Below are 12,001 nucleotides of genomic sequence, written 5' to 3' on the forward strand. Positions count from 1 at the left end.
GACAAAATGAAGCAAGGGAAGAGGAAGGGAAGGCTCATTTCAGGAGACACCCCGAAGTGAGTTTTAAATGAGAGGAGTGACTAAGACTCAGCAGATGTTTGTTTTGGCTTTGTGCACTGTGCTCCACTGTCTCCCTCGCACTCAGGTAAACACTATCACTCTTGCTTGTGTGCTATACATAGACACACTTACTTACTTTTCACTCCAGTCTGCTTGACATGAGAAACTGTCAAAACAACTGTTTGAGTGCTGTATACTGCCAGTGTGAGTATGACCTAAATAAACAACAGCACACAAGGTGCACAAACTACATTTAAAGTATTTTTAGCCCCATCCCGGAGTCTCATTTACAAAATGAACAAAATATAATTTTATAAAATAAGCTCTCTGAAAATTGGGTTTTGGTAGCATAAATAAAAGGAGCTTTTACCAATGTTCTTATGAAACCGTGTCTTCTTTTATTTATTTTAATACTGTGAAAAAATAATTACATAGAATTTGAAAGAAAAACTGAAATAAACAAAAACCATGAAAAAAAAAAGAACATTTCAATAATATCTTGTATGTTTTGCTTACATGTTTACAGTTTCTTTTTCTTGACAAAAGGATAAACAAAGAACCCAACAAGAACATAATACACATGTGAACAATATATAGGGATATTTAAAAAAACAAAAAAGAGGATTATGGAGAATATATGCTTACTTAAGCACACAGGCTGTCCCTCTTTTGTCGCGGTGTACACCTTCATTTCACTGTACCGATCATTGTCATCATATGCTTTAAGATATCAAGCAGAACATCAGTTAATCTTGTTCACTCGTGCAGCTGTTTCGGAGAACAGACAAGCTCAGCAGCTGGATGAGGGACAAGTGGACCAGTTCAGCTTCTTCCTCGTTTCCATAGGCTATATGCCACGTCTCCTTCAATCTGTTTTACCAGCTGTTCAGCTTTTCACTAGGGTTTGACTGATATATTGTTTGAAAGGTCACAAAGAGCACTGTTCATTTTTCCCAAAGTGCCACATATACATTGTTTACATGGAACTTTGTAAGTATTAAGAAGATCAAAATACACATTTTGAAGCGTTTTAGAATACTTAAAAATTTAGCACCAATCGAAGCGCCTGAAAATGAACCCTTCCTATTCTAACAGGGCACATTATGTAACGTTAAATGATGATGTTGTTCGCTCAAGGCCACTCAGAATTCTTGGCCATTCAATTCAGTTACAGGAGTTTACACTTTTTAAAATTTAATGTAAGCAACCAAATGTAACAAAGTTGTGTGCCTTTCTGTTTTGACTTAACAATACTTTGAAAGTGTGTTGCAATAATAGGATTTCCTGTTTCAAATCGTTATTTGGCCAATCAACATCCATTAACAGAGTTTTATTTGTGTTTCACGTTAATTCTGAATGATACTGTGTGAGTGAACACTAGAATAAAATGTGGTCTTTTTTTGTCCAGAAGCAGATGTTGACAATTATTTTTGCTGATGAGCTCCATTCACTGCTCTTCATTAAATATTGCATATGGGAAATGGTTTTATCAACTGTGACTTGCTTTGACAGCTTTGAGTGTTTTCTCAGTCAACTTCTTGGGGTCCCGACGTCATGAGCAGAAGTGAATCTGGCAGCAAAATCAAAGGATGCTGCAGCTTGAAAGTCAGGAAGGCCTGCCTTAGAAAACATACTCTACTCTGAGACCATAACTTATAAAGTGAACATCATGTTGTGTTAGTAAGAGTTGGAATGATTGACAGAGCCGATAAAGTCATCAGCAAAGTGTTAATTGAAGTCATAGATAATGTGTTGGGGCTATTTCTCCATAGACTTCTACACAAACTGACTTCTTCCTTCACCCAAAGTTATTTGCTGTGTACTGTACTGCTCTGTGTCCCTTTGTGTCATTGGCATTTAACACAGAAGGTTTATTTCTCATAGGATTAGCTTTCATTTGAACTTTGCGCATGGACTGAAAATTTTTAATCTGCCATCGGTGATTAAATTATGACACTATTACGGGTTAATGAAACAATTAAAGCACATCACCTTGGAATACCAGTACCATTTTGATCTCAGATGAGGTTGGATGTAAACTAGATTACAGAGTATACACAGTAATATGCAGTAGTAAGGTTGCAAAAAATATTTTCAAATATTCATTTAACTGTTAAATATTACATTTTCTTTGTGTAGCCTAGCTGTGGTCAGGAGTGATCTCCATCATGCCAGCAGGTGACAACACAACTGTTTGATCGCTATTATATTTGCTGAAAATATCAGTCAAACCCTAATTTTTAAAGCTCAGTGGTTCCCACATATTTCAGATGATATGAAAACACACTTGGGTTACATGTAGCCAAAACACACGCACTCCCACAAACACTCACAATCACATATGAGCTTAAATAAACACAATAAACACAAATGGCTGTTGCATTTGTTTTTCTGCTCAGTTCATTTTTTGCACAGTCTTCTGGCACTCACTGGAAACTCCAAAAGGTAAAAATGGACACCGAGCCACTTCAGTCACTGTTGGCCGGGCCTGTCACAGCACAGCACAGCATGGAACGGAGCAGTTAGCTGTTGGTCTGGCCTGAATATAGCCTGCGTTGGCCTAGTTGAGGCAGAATTTTGACTATTTGTGGCCTGGCTGGGCAGTCGTTTTGGCCACGGATGCACAAAACCCTTCTCACTTTTCACTGGGTTGATTAATTAGAACCCGTCTATCTGATGCATACAACATAAAATAAAGTACTGTCTTTAAAAGTTAAATCACACGCTTTCAACTACAGTGGTGATGAATCACTATAAAGTAATAGAAAAAAAATAAAATACTGATTTTCTTGAAAAGAAACATGATTATGGAATAATTTAACAATGGATGAATGTCATGAGCTCATGAAGCTATATAGTCTCTAAAAAAGACACCCGACATACAAACATTTATGCAAGCAAGATAGATATATCGACCCCATATGTTGTAATCTTGGAAGAAAGCTATGCTGCGATGATTTTTTTTTTTTCCATGAAAAGGCAGGTTCATCCTCTAAATTTGGAAGCTTGTAGGTGGCAATTAATATGACATGGGGGAGAGAGTAGAGTACTCCTTCTACATAAGAGCATCAGTACACATTGCAGTGACAGGTACATATGGAAAAGGGGGGAAAAGGACATAAAATAACAACCCAGTGGGGTAAACACCTCTTCTCTTCCAAATCACACATCTTTTCGTTGCTGAACCAAATCTAAACACATGGTCTGCATTTTTGGCATCTGTGGTGTCTTTTACATATTCATATGTCCCCACTGTCAACAAACCGTAAACAGTAAAGAGGTAAAAACTAAGTACCTGGATGGCCTGGCCATGTATTTGTTGGCCTCAGTACCTCCTCTGTGTCAAATGTACTCCTTCTACACAAGGTCATAACGACATTGTATGTCAGATGCAAAATACTGCGCAGCTACAACTCTGTAAAAGGGTTGTAAAGAGGTAATAGTATGCAATACCAAGGCTGTGATAACCATATAAATTTAAAAGGCTGCTCCACCTGCCATTCTTTTCTCTGAAAAGGTTTATATAGTGACCTTGGAGCTACAAGGTTCAATCTGATGTTCTAATCAGAAACGGTGTGTCTGTGGTTTCATTTCTCTGTGTTTATTCAAAACAGAGGCAATAAATACATTTTTTACAGCCCCTTAGCACACAATTACCATAATATACCGAGAGGGGTTGATAGGGCGGCTGATACACTCAATGATTACCTCTGGAGGTGCTGAGATTTCAGGCTTCCCTTTGCAGCCTGGGGTCTTATTTTAAAACACCACTATTATCTGTTCTCAGATTTTAACTGCTGTAGAATAAAGGTACAAGTGGGTGAAACTTTATTGCTTCTGCTCTCTCGTAACTGTGTCTGTCCAGTAAAGTATACACAGTACAGTATGTGCTCTTAGGAAAAGGTACAATTCCCAAGAGTTGCTAAAAATGTGAACTGTCTTAATCTTTTGTGAGCAATAAAACTGGAGATCAGCTGATGAACCTTATAAGCTAAAGGTCAGTATATAGTGAAGACTGATGCTGCTGCATCTAATCAACAAACACGTCACCAGAAGGTGAAGTTTTGAAGTTATACGGTGAAGCAATCCAACCAAATCTCAGTAACAAAGTGTGCAAATTGTAACAACATTAGTGTGATAATCATTGCAAATGGCCAAACAGCTATTCAGTGACATTACTTTAGAGGAGCAACGTTTTAAATGCTGATCATAGGGGTTAAAGGTCAATCACATGCATCAAAAGCTGACACAACATAATGGGAAAAATCTCGGACATAACATACCACCAAATTCCTGCTGCAGTGAGGAAACCAGCATACTTACACATACTTCAAAATGTACAAAGTACCATATGAGCTAGATAGAATCCTCTGTACTTTCACTTTGATATGTTTGAACCTTCTCTTTGCTTGCAAAGTTTACAGCACAGCTCAACCTGAGCAGCTGCTGCTTCTCCATCCATTTCAATTGAATGTCGTCAACATTTGAAAAAGGCAGTCCAGTCAGAAGACTGGAAGTCAAAGAAAGAGCTTCACACCAAACAGAGATATCCATTAAAGACATTTGCCTTTGCTGGATATTCATCATTCTGAAGTGAAGCTCTTCATGTTTTTTCTAATTTAAGTCTACAACATCCACTTTAAAAACACCATCCATCTCTTCGTAAAGGAACGTTTCCAATACGATGCCACATACACATTAAAAAGTGAGTGTCACCCAAAACGCTGAACCTTTGGTCCACAACTCCTTATAAAAATACTATAAAATGTTTCTGAATGCCGTTTTTTTTTTTTTTTTTCAATACCGTTCCGTATAAATATGGAAAAAAAATCTATTCTACTGTGCAAGTGATAGAAACACATACGTTTTTGACACTGAGGACAGGGGAGGTATCTTTTTGTACAAATTGCAGAAATTCATTTAATGAAAAAGCACTCCCACCTCGTTTCACAAAAACCATTTATAGCATTGACCTTGAGTGAAATGTATAGAAATGCATCATGATGATAAAAATGAAAGATGGGGTGAAGGAGCATAGAAACGCTTGCTACCGCTCCGGTCATCTTAGATGTGGCATGTACAAAATCTCATCATCCAGAGCACCTCATTGTCCACGCTTTACAAAAAGAAGACACGTCTTAATAGTTCGTATGTGTTGGCACATAAGCACTGGCACTCTGGTCACTCACCTTAAGAAGCTTTGTCCCATTTAAATCAAGGTAGATCTTGTAAGGAATGGCAATTGGGTGAGTTTTAGTGAGGAAAGGGGAGTCAAAAAGTGCCACATATACTATTAGTCCAAGCTGCCCCATTGATGCAATACATAGAAACAAATAGGCTTGTAGAGATCTGTGTGTGTGTGTCTGCACATGTGTGTTCTGCAATTTGTTAGAGTCACTAAATGTAAAACGTGTGACTAGCAGAGGGGTTTGCTGTAGGTCAATGTACTGCATCACAATGTATAGTTTTGTACAAGGAAACATCTTTAAAATGACCCTAATCTCCATGTGCGGTTATTTACAGAGATGGGGTGGCAGGACCATGTGATGCAAGAAAACGGTCCAAGAGCAAGATGAGAATTGCTGGAAGAGAAAGGATCACTCGGCATCCCCTAAGCTCCTCTTCTTCATCGTGTCTTCAAAGTGCTCTTCTTGTCTTTTTGTCTGTTTTCTCTTGATTGTGGCTCTCGCTGTTGTTTTTATTGGAGCATAAACATTGCAGACAGAAGATCTTCTTAGATGTGTATGAATATCGCTGTGCATGTGTTGCATGTATTGCTGTGAACCGTACAATATGCGATGCTGCTAACTGCTGGGTGTTTTATCAACTCAGAAAATTAGCCGAATACCATGCAGTGGTTAGGATGAAAACAGAAAACAGATTCTTAGGTGTTTATGTATAGATATGAGGGCATTTTTTGAAAATTTCAAAGATTTTTTTTATGTTTCTGTGTAATAAGTACTGCTCCTGTAAAAAGCAAATCCAAAAAGCTTGTATACCACTTTCTCACACATGAGTCTGCATTCGTTGTGTGTGTCTCTGCGAATAGTCAGAAGGTGGAGATGAGTATGAGAAGCGAGTGGAGCTTCCATACTTTCCCAGCCCTGTTTCAGGACTTTGTGGTCCTGGTCCTGGTCCTGGTCCAGGTCCTGGTCCTGGTCCTGGTCCTGGCCCCGGTCCTGGACCTGGCCCTGTCCCTTGTCCCGTTGGGTACATCTCATAGGCTGGCCCTTCCTCTATGGGTGGAGCAAAGCCCATGCGGTAGCTGGGATACTGGGAAGGGTATCCGTAGTTGTCATAAGCCAGTTGGGTGGTGCTGTCCAGCAGGCCACAGTCTCCAGGGTATTCTCCGGGTGACTGAAGAGCTGGATTAGCAGGGGCTTGCTGGCTTTGTGCTGCCCTGGAGAATGTGTTGAATTGGGCATAAGTAGAATGGGACATCCTGGATGGTGGACGGGGGTCGTAGCAGCCAGCTCTTGAGCCCGGCACCGCACTGGGGGGAACTGCACCGCTGGCAGACGCAGAGGGTCCGCTGGAAGTCGCTCCTGCTGGTCCGCTGCTTGGGTTTGGAGAGCGAAACTCTCCCTGGTAGTGGACGACCCGGGACTGGGGGCGCGCCTCGTCATGGGTTGTAGCACGGACATTGTAGTAGCCATTGGTTGGATCCTGTGATCAGAAAAAGAATATAGATTTTTCAGTAAATCCTAATATTTCTCTCTCTTCATATACGATCTGTTCTGTGCTTGTGTTAGCTTAGTTTACACTTTGTTTCTATTACAAAAACTGTCTCTTTTGTATAGAGTGTATAAAAAAGCCAGCTTAGATTTTTCTTTGAATCCATTGGAGTCGCCCTACCCCCAACCCCCACCCCTCATCTGCTGGCCAATGGTATATAATCCAGGTTTAAGACATGTATGCGTCTTTTAAATATAATCTATTCTTAGTAAGGCATTAATGTTTTTTATAGACTACTAAAGGGTTAGTATGCCAAGCAAGTGGTGAATATTTTTACCACTTGTTTGGGATAGGCCTATGTATTTTATATTACACTGTTGCTACAAAACAAATCAAAAGGAAAAAAGTATAATAATCTAAAAATAAAAGTTATATTAGAGTTCTACAAATCTTGCATTATGTTGTCTTATATTGCTGAAATTGTAGAATGTCACAAGATATGCATGGTGATAATGGTGGTGTGCTGTTGTTTCATGCATACACACAAAAATGTAATGATATGAGTAATGCAGCACTGTGTATGTGTAATAGAAATTCATTATTAAATACCAAAATATTACCAAAGACAGATATGTACTCTAATTACATTTACATATAAAGGGTTACGTCCAAATATTTAATATTTTTTATTTCTTGACAAAACTGCTGGGAAAGACCAAAACCACCAAGGCCAGGACTATTTACAAAGAGTTGTTTCTACACAGGCTCTTTGCATTTGGTAGTATGGACTAAAATTCAAAGCAGTGTTTTTGACTTTGACTCTTCTTTGAACTTGCACCTCCTCATCTAGGATTGAAATCAATATGAATTCCTCCAAGCAACCACTGTCTGCCATGCCCACAACAAGCCGAATATGCCAAAAAAGGCTCTAACTTACAGTACGGTGTAAAGATTGTATAGAAACAATGAAAAACTCTGCTAACACTGAAACGCTCGATATCAAACCTGAAACTTCAGCATCCTGTGGGGTTTCTATGCCAGGACACTCACACTCAAAAAAAAGGCACTACAGAAAAAGTTGCTTTAACTGTGATGTAAAGCCAGGACCTGAAGAACATGATCACAAATCTCATGCACCACGCCAAATGTCCAGCGATGCTCTAGATAAGTGTTTTTTTATTTATTTTAATCCAGCGCGAGCATGCCAACATATCTTCGCTGACTCATCTCACCTTGAGCTCGTACTCCTCCCGGGTGTCACTCTCGCTTCTGACGTCCTGCTTCAGGTCCATGTCATCTTTGAATGGCTGAGTGGAGGGAGAGAGGGAAACAGAGGGCAGAAACTAAACCATCAAACAACGAAACACACACACGGAAAGAGGGAGGGTGAAAAAGGAAAGGAGGAAGAAGAGAGGGAGGGGAGAGGAAAACAGAGTTTCAGGTTTTGAATCCCAAGAGACCGGAAGACGAGAAACGGTTAGTTGTTGGAGAAAAAGGTGTTTTTGCCCGAGCTTTAAAACCGCGTCAGAGGAGCTGCGTCGATTAGATTCTCCAGGACTTCCGGGGTTGAATTCTCCTCTAAAAGGAACAAAATGTTAAAATGAGTGTGTGTCTGTATATTTGTTTATTATTTCTGTGTTTTTTGTGTGCACAAATATGTGTGCATTGAGGAAAAACGGTGTATTTTTCCCCCAGTTAGTTTTTCTCCTGTATCTATGCGTGAATGTCTTGTCCTTGTTTCTCCTCATATGTGTGTGTACACATGCTTCATTGTGCTTTATTGATTTTGAGTCGAGTGTGTGCGCGCATATATTTTGACATCTTTTTTATGGATTTGTGTTTTTAGTGTGTCTTTAGTGAGGCCTTGTGCGTGTGTCTTTGTTCCCATTGTGTGATTGTGAGAATGTCTGTGTGTGCCTCTCCTGCCAAGTCGCCTTTAGTGTCAGTGTATCTGTACATTTAAGGCCATTGACCCATACGCCTCCTCTCCACGGCCCCCGGTGACTCAGATGGGAGTTTACTCACAGAGTACATAGCCTTGACCATCCGGGTTGCTGTGGAGACGTTGGCCGCCTCCTCCTCCAGGCTGTGGGTTTCTTTGTTCACCGTTTCTACCTTGATGTCTGGTTTACCGAGGGTGACACCCCTTCGACCTGGAAGAAAAACACAACCGCCGGTTATAATGTGTGGTAATGTTAAGATAAATGATTGACTTCTTTTTCAGTCTAGCTAGAAAAGTAGCAAGAAAAGAAAACTTCAGCATTATTTTTTGTTTTAAATTTGTTCAGCTTGCCTGGTTCATTATTTGCCTTGGCATGCTGACAGCCTTAAAAGAAATGAAAAATATCACAACATGAACTCTAAAGATATGACAGTGAAAGAATATGCTAAAATATCTCCACTCTACTTGGGCAATAATTTCTTTATCAGGGGTTGTTTTGATTAAAATTTATAAGAAAGATAAATATCGTTTCAGCAGATGTCTCTGTCTGCAAATCCAAGGATGATTCATTATTTGCTTTGTTGTCTTTTATAGACAAACTTCTCAGTTTTAACCACCTTTGTCCTTTCCTTGTAGGTGTGATATTAGTTTTTTCTTATTTGTTTATGTGGTTATCATTTTGTATTCTGTGTCTATATGTATTCTTTCATAGTTTGTGTATCTTGGTATACTGTCGTTTTTAATACATCTGCTTGGCTGGACTTTGTATTTTGGGTCGGCTACTGTTTCGTACGGTGGCCCTGAGAGGCCAAACGGACTGCAACTTAAGAAAACACCAGCAATAAGAAAAACGCTGCGAAAGCACACAAAACACAACGGAAATAGGACAAACGACGACGGGAATAGGAAAAAACTGATTTCCAAAATCACAAGGGAAGTGTTTCTGGGGAGACAATAACCTGATGGACCAGTTGCAGGAACCCAAAACAATTCATATAATACTTATGACGGATTTTTAGGCTAATAGTTAGGCTAACACACTTACCTCTCATCTTTTCTTTCCTCACAAAACCGATAGATCGTCCACTTCTTTTAAGTGTCTCCCAGCGCAATTAGCATATTTTGGCTCCTGCAACTGGTCCGTCGGGTTATTGTCTCCCCAGAAACACTTCCCTTGAGCTTTTGGAAATCTGTTTTTTCCTATTTCCGTTTTGTTTTGTGTGCTTTTGCAGTGTTTTTCTTATTGCTGGTGTTTTCTTAAGTTGCAGTCCGTTTGGCCTCTCAGGGCCACCGTAGTTTCGTGTTTCTGACTTCAGCAGCTTAGTTTTCTAAAAGTAGACGCTGTGGAAGTGTCTGCAATTTTTATTTTAAAAAAGCCTTCAGAACAAATAGCATACCATGTGAAAGAATCTAATTTTTTTTAGCCAGTTTTCTCAAAAACAAGCAGCTCCACAAGTGGATTTGAAATAAAAACAAAATGATGACGTCCTTTACCTGTAGACTTTCAGCTTCACTGTAGGAATGACAGTCATTTATTAAATATTTTTCCATTTATATGGCTCAAAAGTAATTGGACAAACTGTCATAATTTTAAATGTTGGGAAAGTTTTTAATACTTGGATGAGATTCTTTTGCAGTCAATGAATGCCTGAAGTCTCAGCCCTGAGTTATGTTTCCTTCCTGCAGCCGTTTCAGTCTCAGTTGCTGCTCATTTTTGGGTCATTCTGCATTCCTTTTTTACAGTTTTAATAAATGAGAAGCTGCTCTGTTGAGTTGAGATCAGGTGACTGTCTTGGCCACTCCACAATATCAATTTTTTTTACTTTGAGAAACTCTTTTGCAGCATGCTTCGGCTCAGTATCCATTTGCACAGGCCCGTGCTATAACATTACTATAATATTATTATAACATCCGTGTGCTCTTTCTCTCCTCCATACGTTTCTATTAAACCCTTCAAATTAAAGCTGGAAAACCTAAACCCCACCTTTCCAACACATTTTGTGAATTTAAACTTGGTAAAAGTCAACCTAAAATGTTGATATTAAATATACTTACTGTGTGCAAATGGCTTTATTGAGCTAGGATAAGGCAGTCTTGTCTATAACTGCAAACATGTAAATATTAGGGCAATAAAAGAAGTGTATTTCTATACTGTCTCGTGCAACTTAAAATGCTCAACTCAACATGCTTCAGTCGCAAAGCAGTCAACATTTGTGAGCACAAACAACTCACTTCCACAGCCAGAAACCTTAAAAGTAGAGATTTAAATCTGTGAAGTGTCGCGCTGCATCGTAGACGACAAATGAAAGACTGTTTATCTGGAGCCACAAAGATGTTTGTTTGAGTTTCTATTTCCAAACGGTGTCTTTTCTGTAGAGGTGTTATCAGCTCTGAACCAGAAAAAAATACACTCTTATCCACAGAAAATCCCTCTGGGGACTCTGCCAGTCACCTTCACTGTCTTTCCCACTTCTTTATTTGAGATGGAGCAGCTCAAAATTAAACAACTAAGAGACGCCGCTTGTTTTCAGCTCCCCGTTTAACAGAAGCGTGATTTGTGTTCATAAATACTAATTGGATTGCTGCAGGCTGTAGAAATAACATATAGGAATTCATAATTTAAATACTATTCACCTCTGAATGCGCTTGTTTTCTGCTCTGTTGTTTATGTACTTTATCTAGCATAGAAGCAGCTTATAAATATAAGTCAAAAGAATTAAAAGGGAAATGTACAGTAGGCGTTTTAAGGCAGTTTGCCATATTATATGAATATTCATTAATATCGCTTGCTATATGGCTGGCAAGTGTCCCTTTTTTCCAGGAAAAGCAGAATGACAGTTGTAGAGAGTGGATAAAAGAAAGACTGATAGACACACACACACACAATATAAGTGTGTGCATGCCCCTACACAAACACATTAGAGAGCGACTGTGTGCACTCACTGCCTTTGCGTTGGCGGTACAGGAAGAAGGCGAGCGCCACTAGAAAAATAAGCAGCAGAATGGAGGAGCCCACCGTGCCACCAGCGATAATTCCCACTGGAACAATATCTGAAACAAACACATGCAGAAAAAGGGTATGGGGTTGAGGGACAGCTGCTGCCTCATTGTTACAGAAACCTGCGCGGATGCAGCGTCGTTTAAGCACAAATCCACTGGTGTTCTAGCTTAATATTGAATCTCTGAGGGCTGCTTCTGTTGATAAGGCGCAGAAGCAGCACCAGTCAGACAAGGAATGAAATGCTTTAAGTGAACATGTGAGGGGAAAATCCAGGCTCTTTTTCTCGCTTTCAAAGATGTTTGGGAGATTTTCTGAAGCTGGCG

The 12,001-nt window shown here is 39.5% G+C and overlaps 1 protein-coding gene across 4 annotated transcripts in view; it reads right to left on the reverse strand.

Moving 5' to 3' along the window:
• Positions 1–452: 452 nt before the first annotated feature.
• kirrel1b (kirre like nephrin family adhesion molecule 1b) overlaps positions 453–12,001 on the reverse strand; it is a 92,452-nt gene continuing 80,903 nt past the window's right edge. For 2 of the 4 annotated variants that reach the window (XM_080861476.1, XM_080861474.1), the window contains exons 12-15: positions 11,621–11,728; positions 8,761–8,888; positions 7,968–8,042; positions 453–6,726 (exon numbers count right to left, since the gene is read on the reverse strand). In XM_080861476.1, the coding sequence (XP_080717602.1) occupies positions 6,067–6,726; positions 7,968–8,042; positions 8,761–8,888; positions 11,621–11,728 (971 nt within the window). In that variant the 3' untranslated portion in view covers positions 453–6,066. Of the gene's footprint in view, positions 6,727–7,967; positions 8,079–8,760; positions 8,889–11,620; positions 11,729–12,001 lie in introns of all 4 variants that reach the window. The other 2 variants (XM_080861475.1, XM_080861473.1) reach the window with 1 other exon arrangement.

This window comes from Rhamphochromis sp. 'chilingali' (genome assembly GCF_963969265.1).
Source record: "Rhamphochromis sp. 'chilingali' genome assembly, chromosome: 16".
Lineage (NCBI taxonomy): Eukaryota > Metazoa > Chordata > Actinopteri > Cichliformes > Cichlidae > Rhamphochromis > Rhamphochromis sp. 'chilingali'.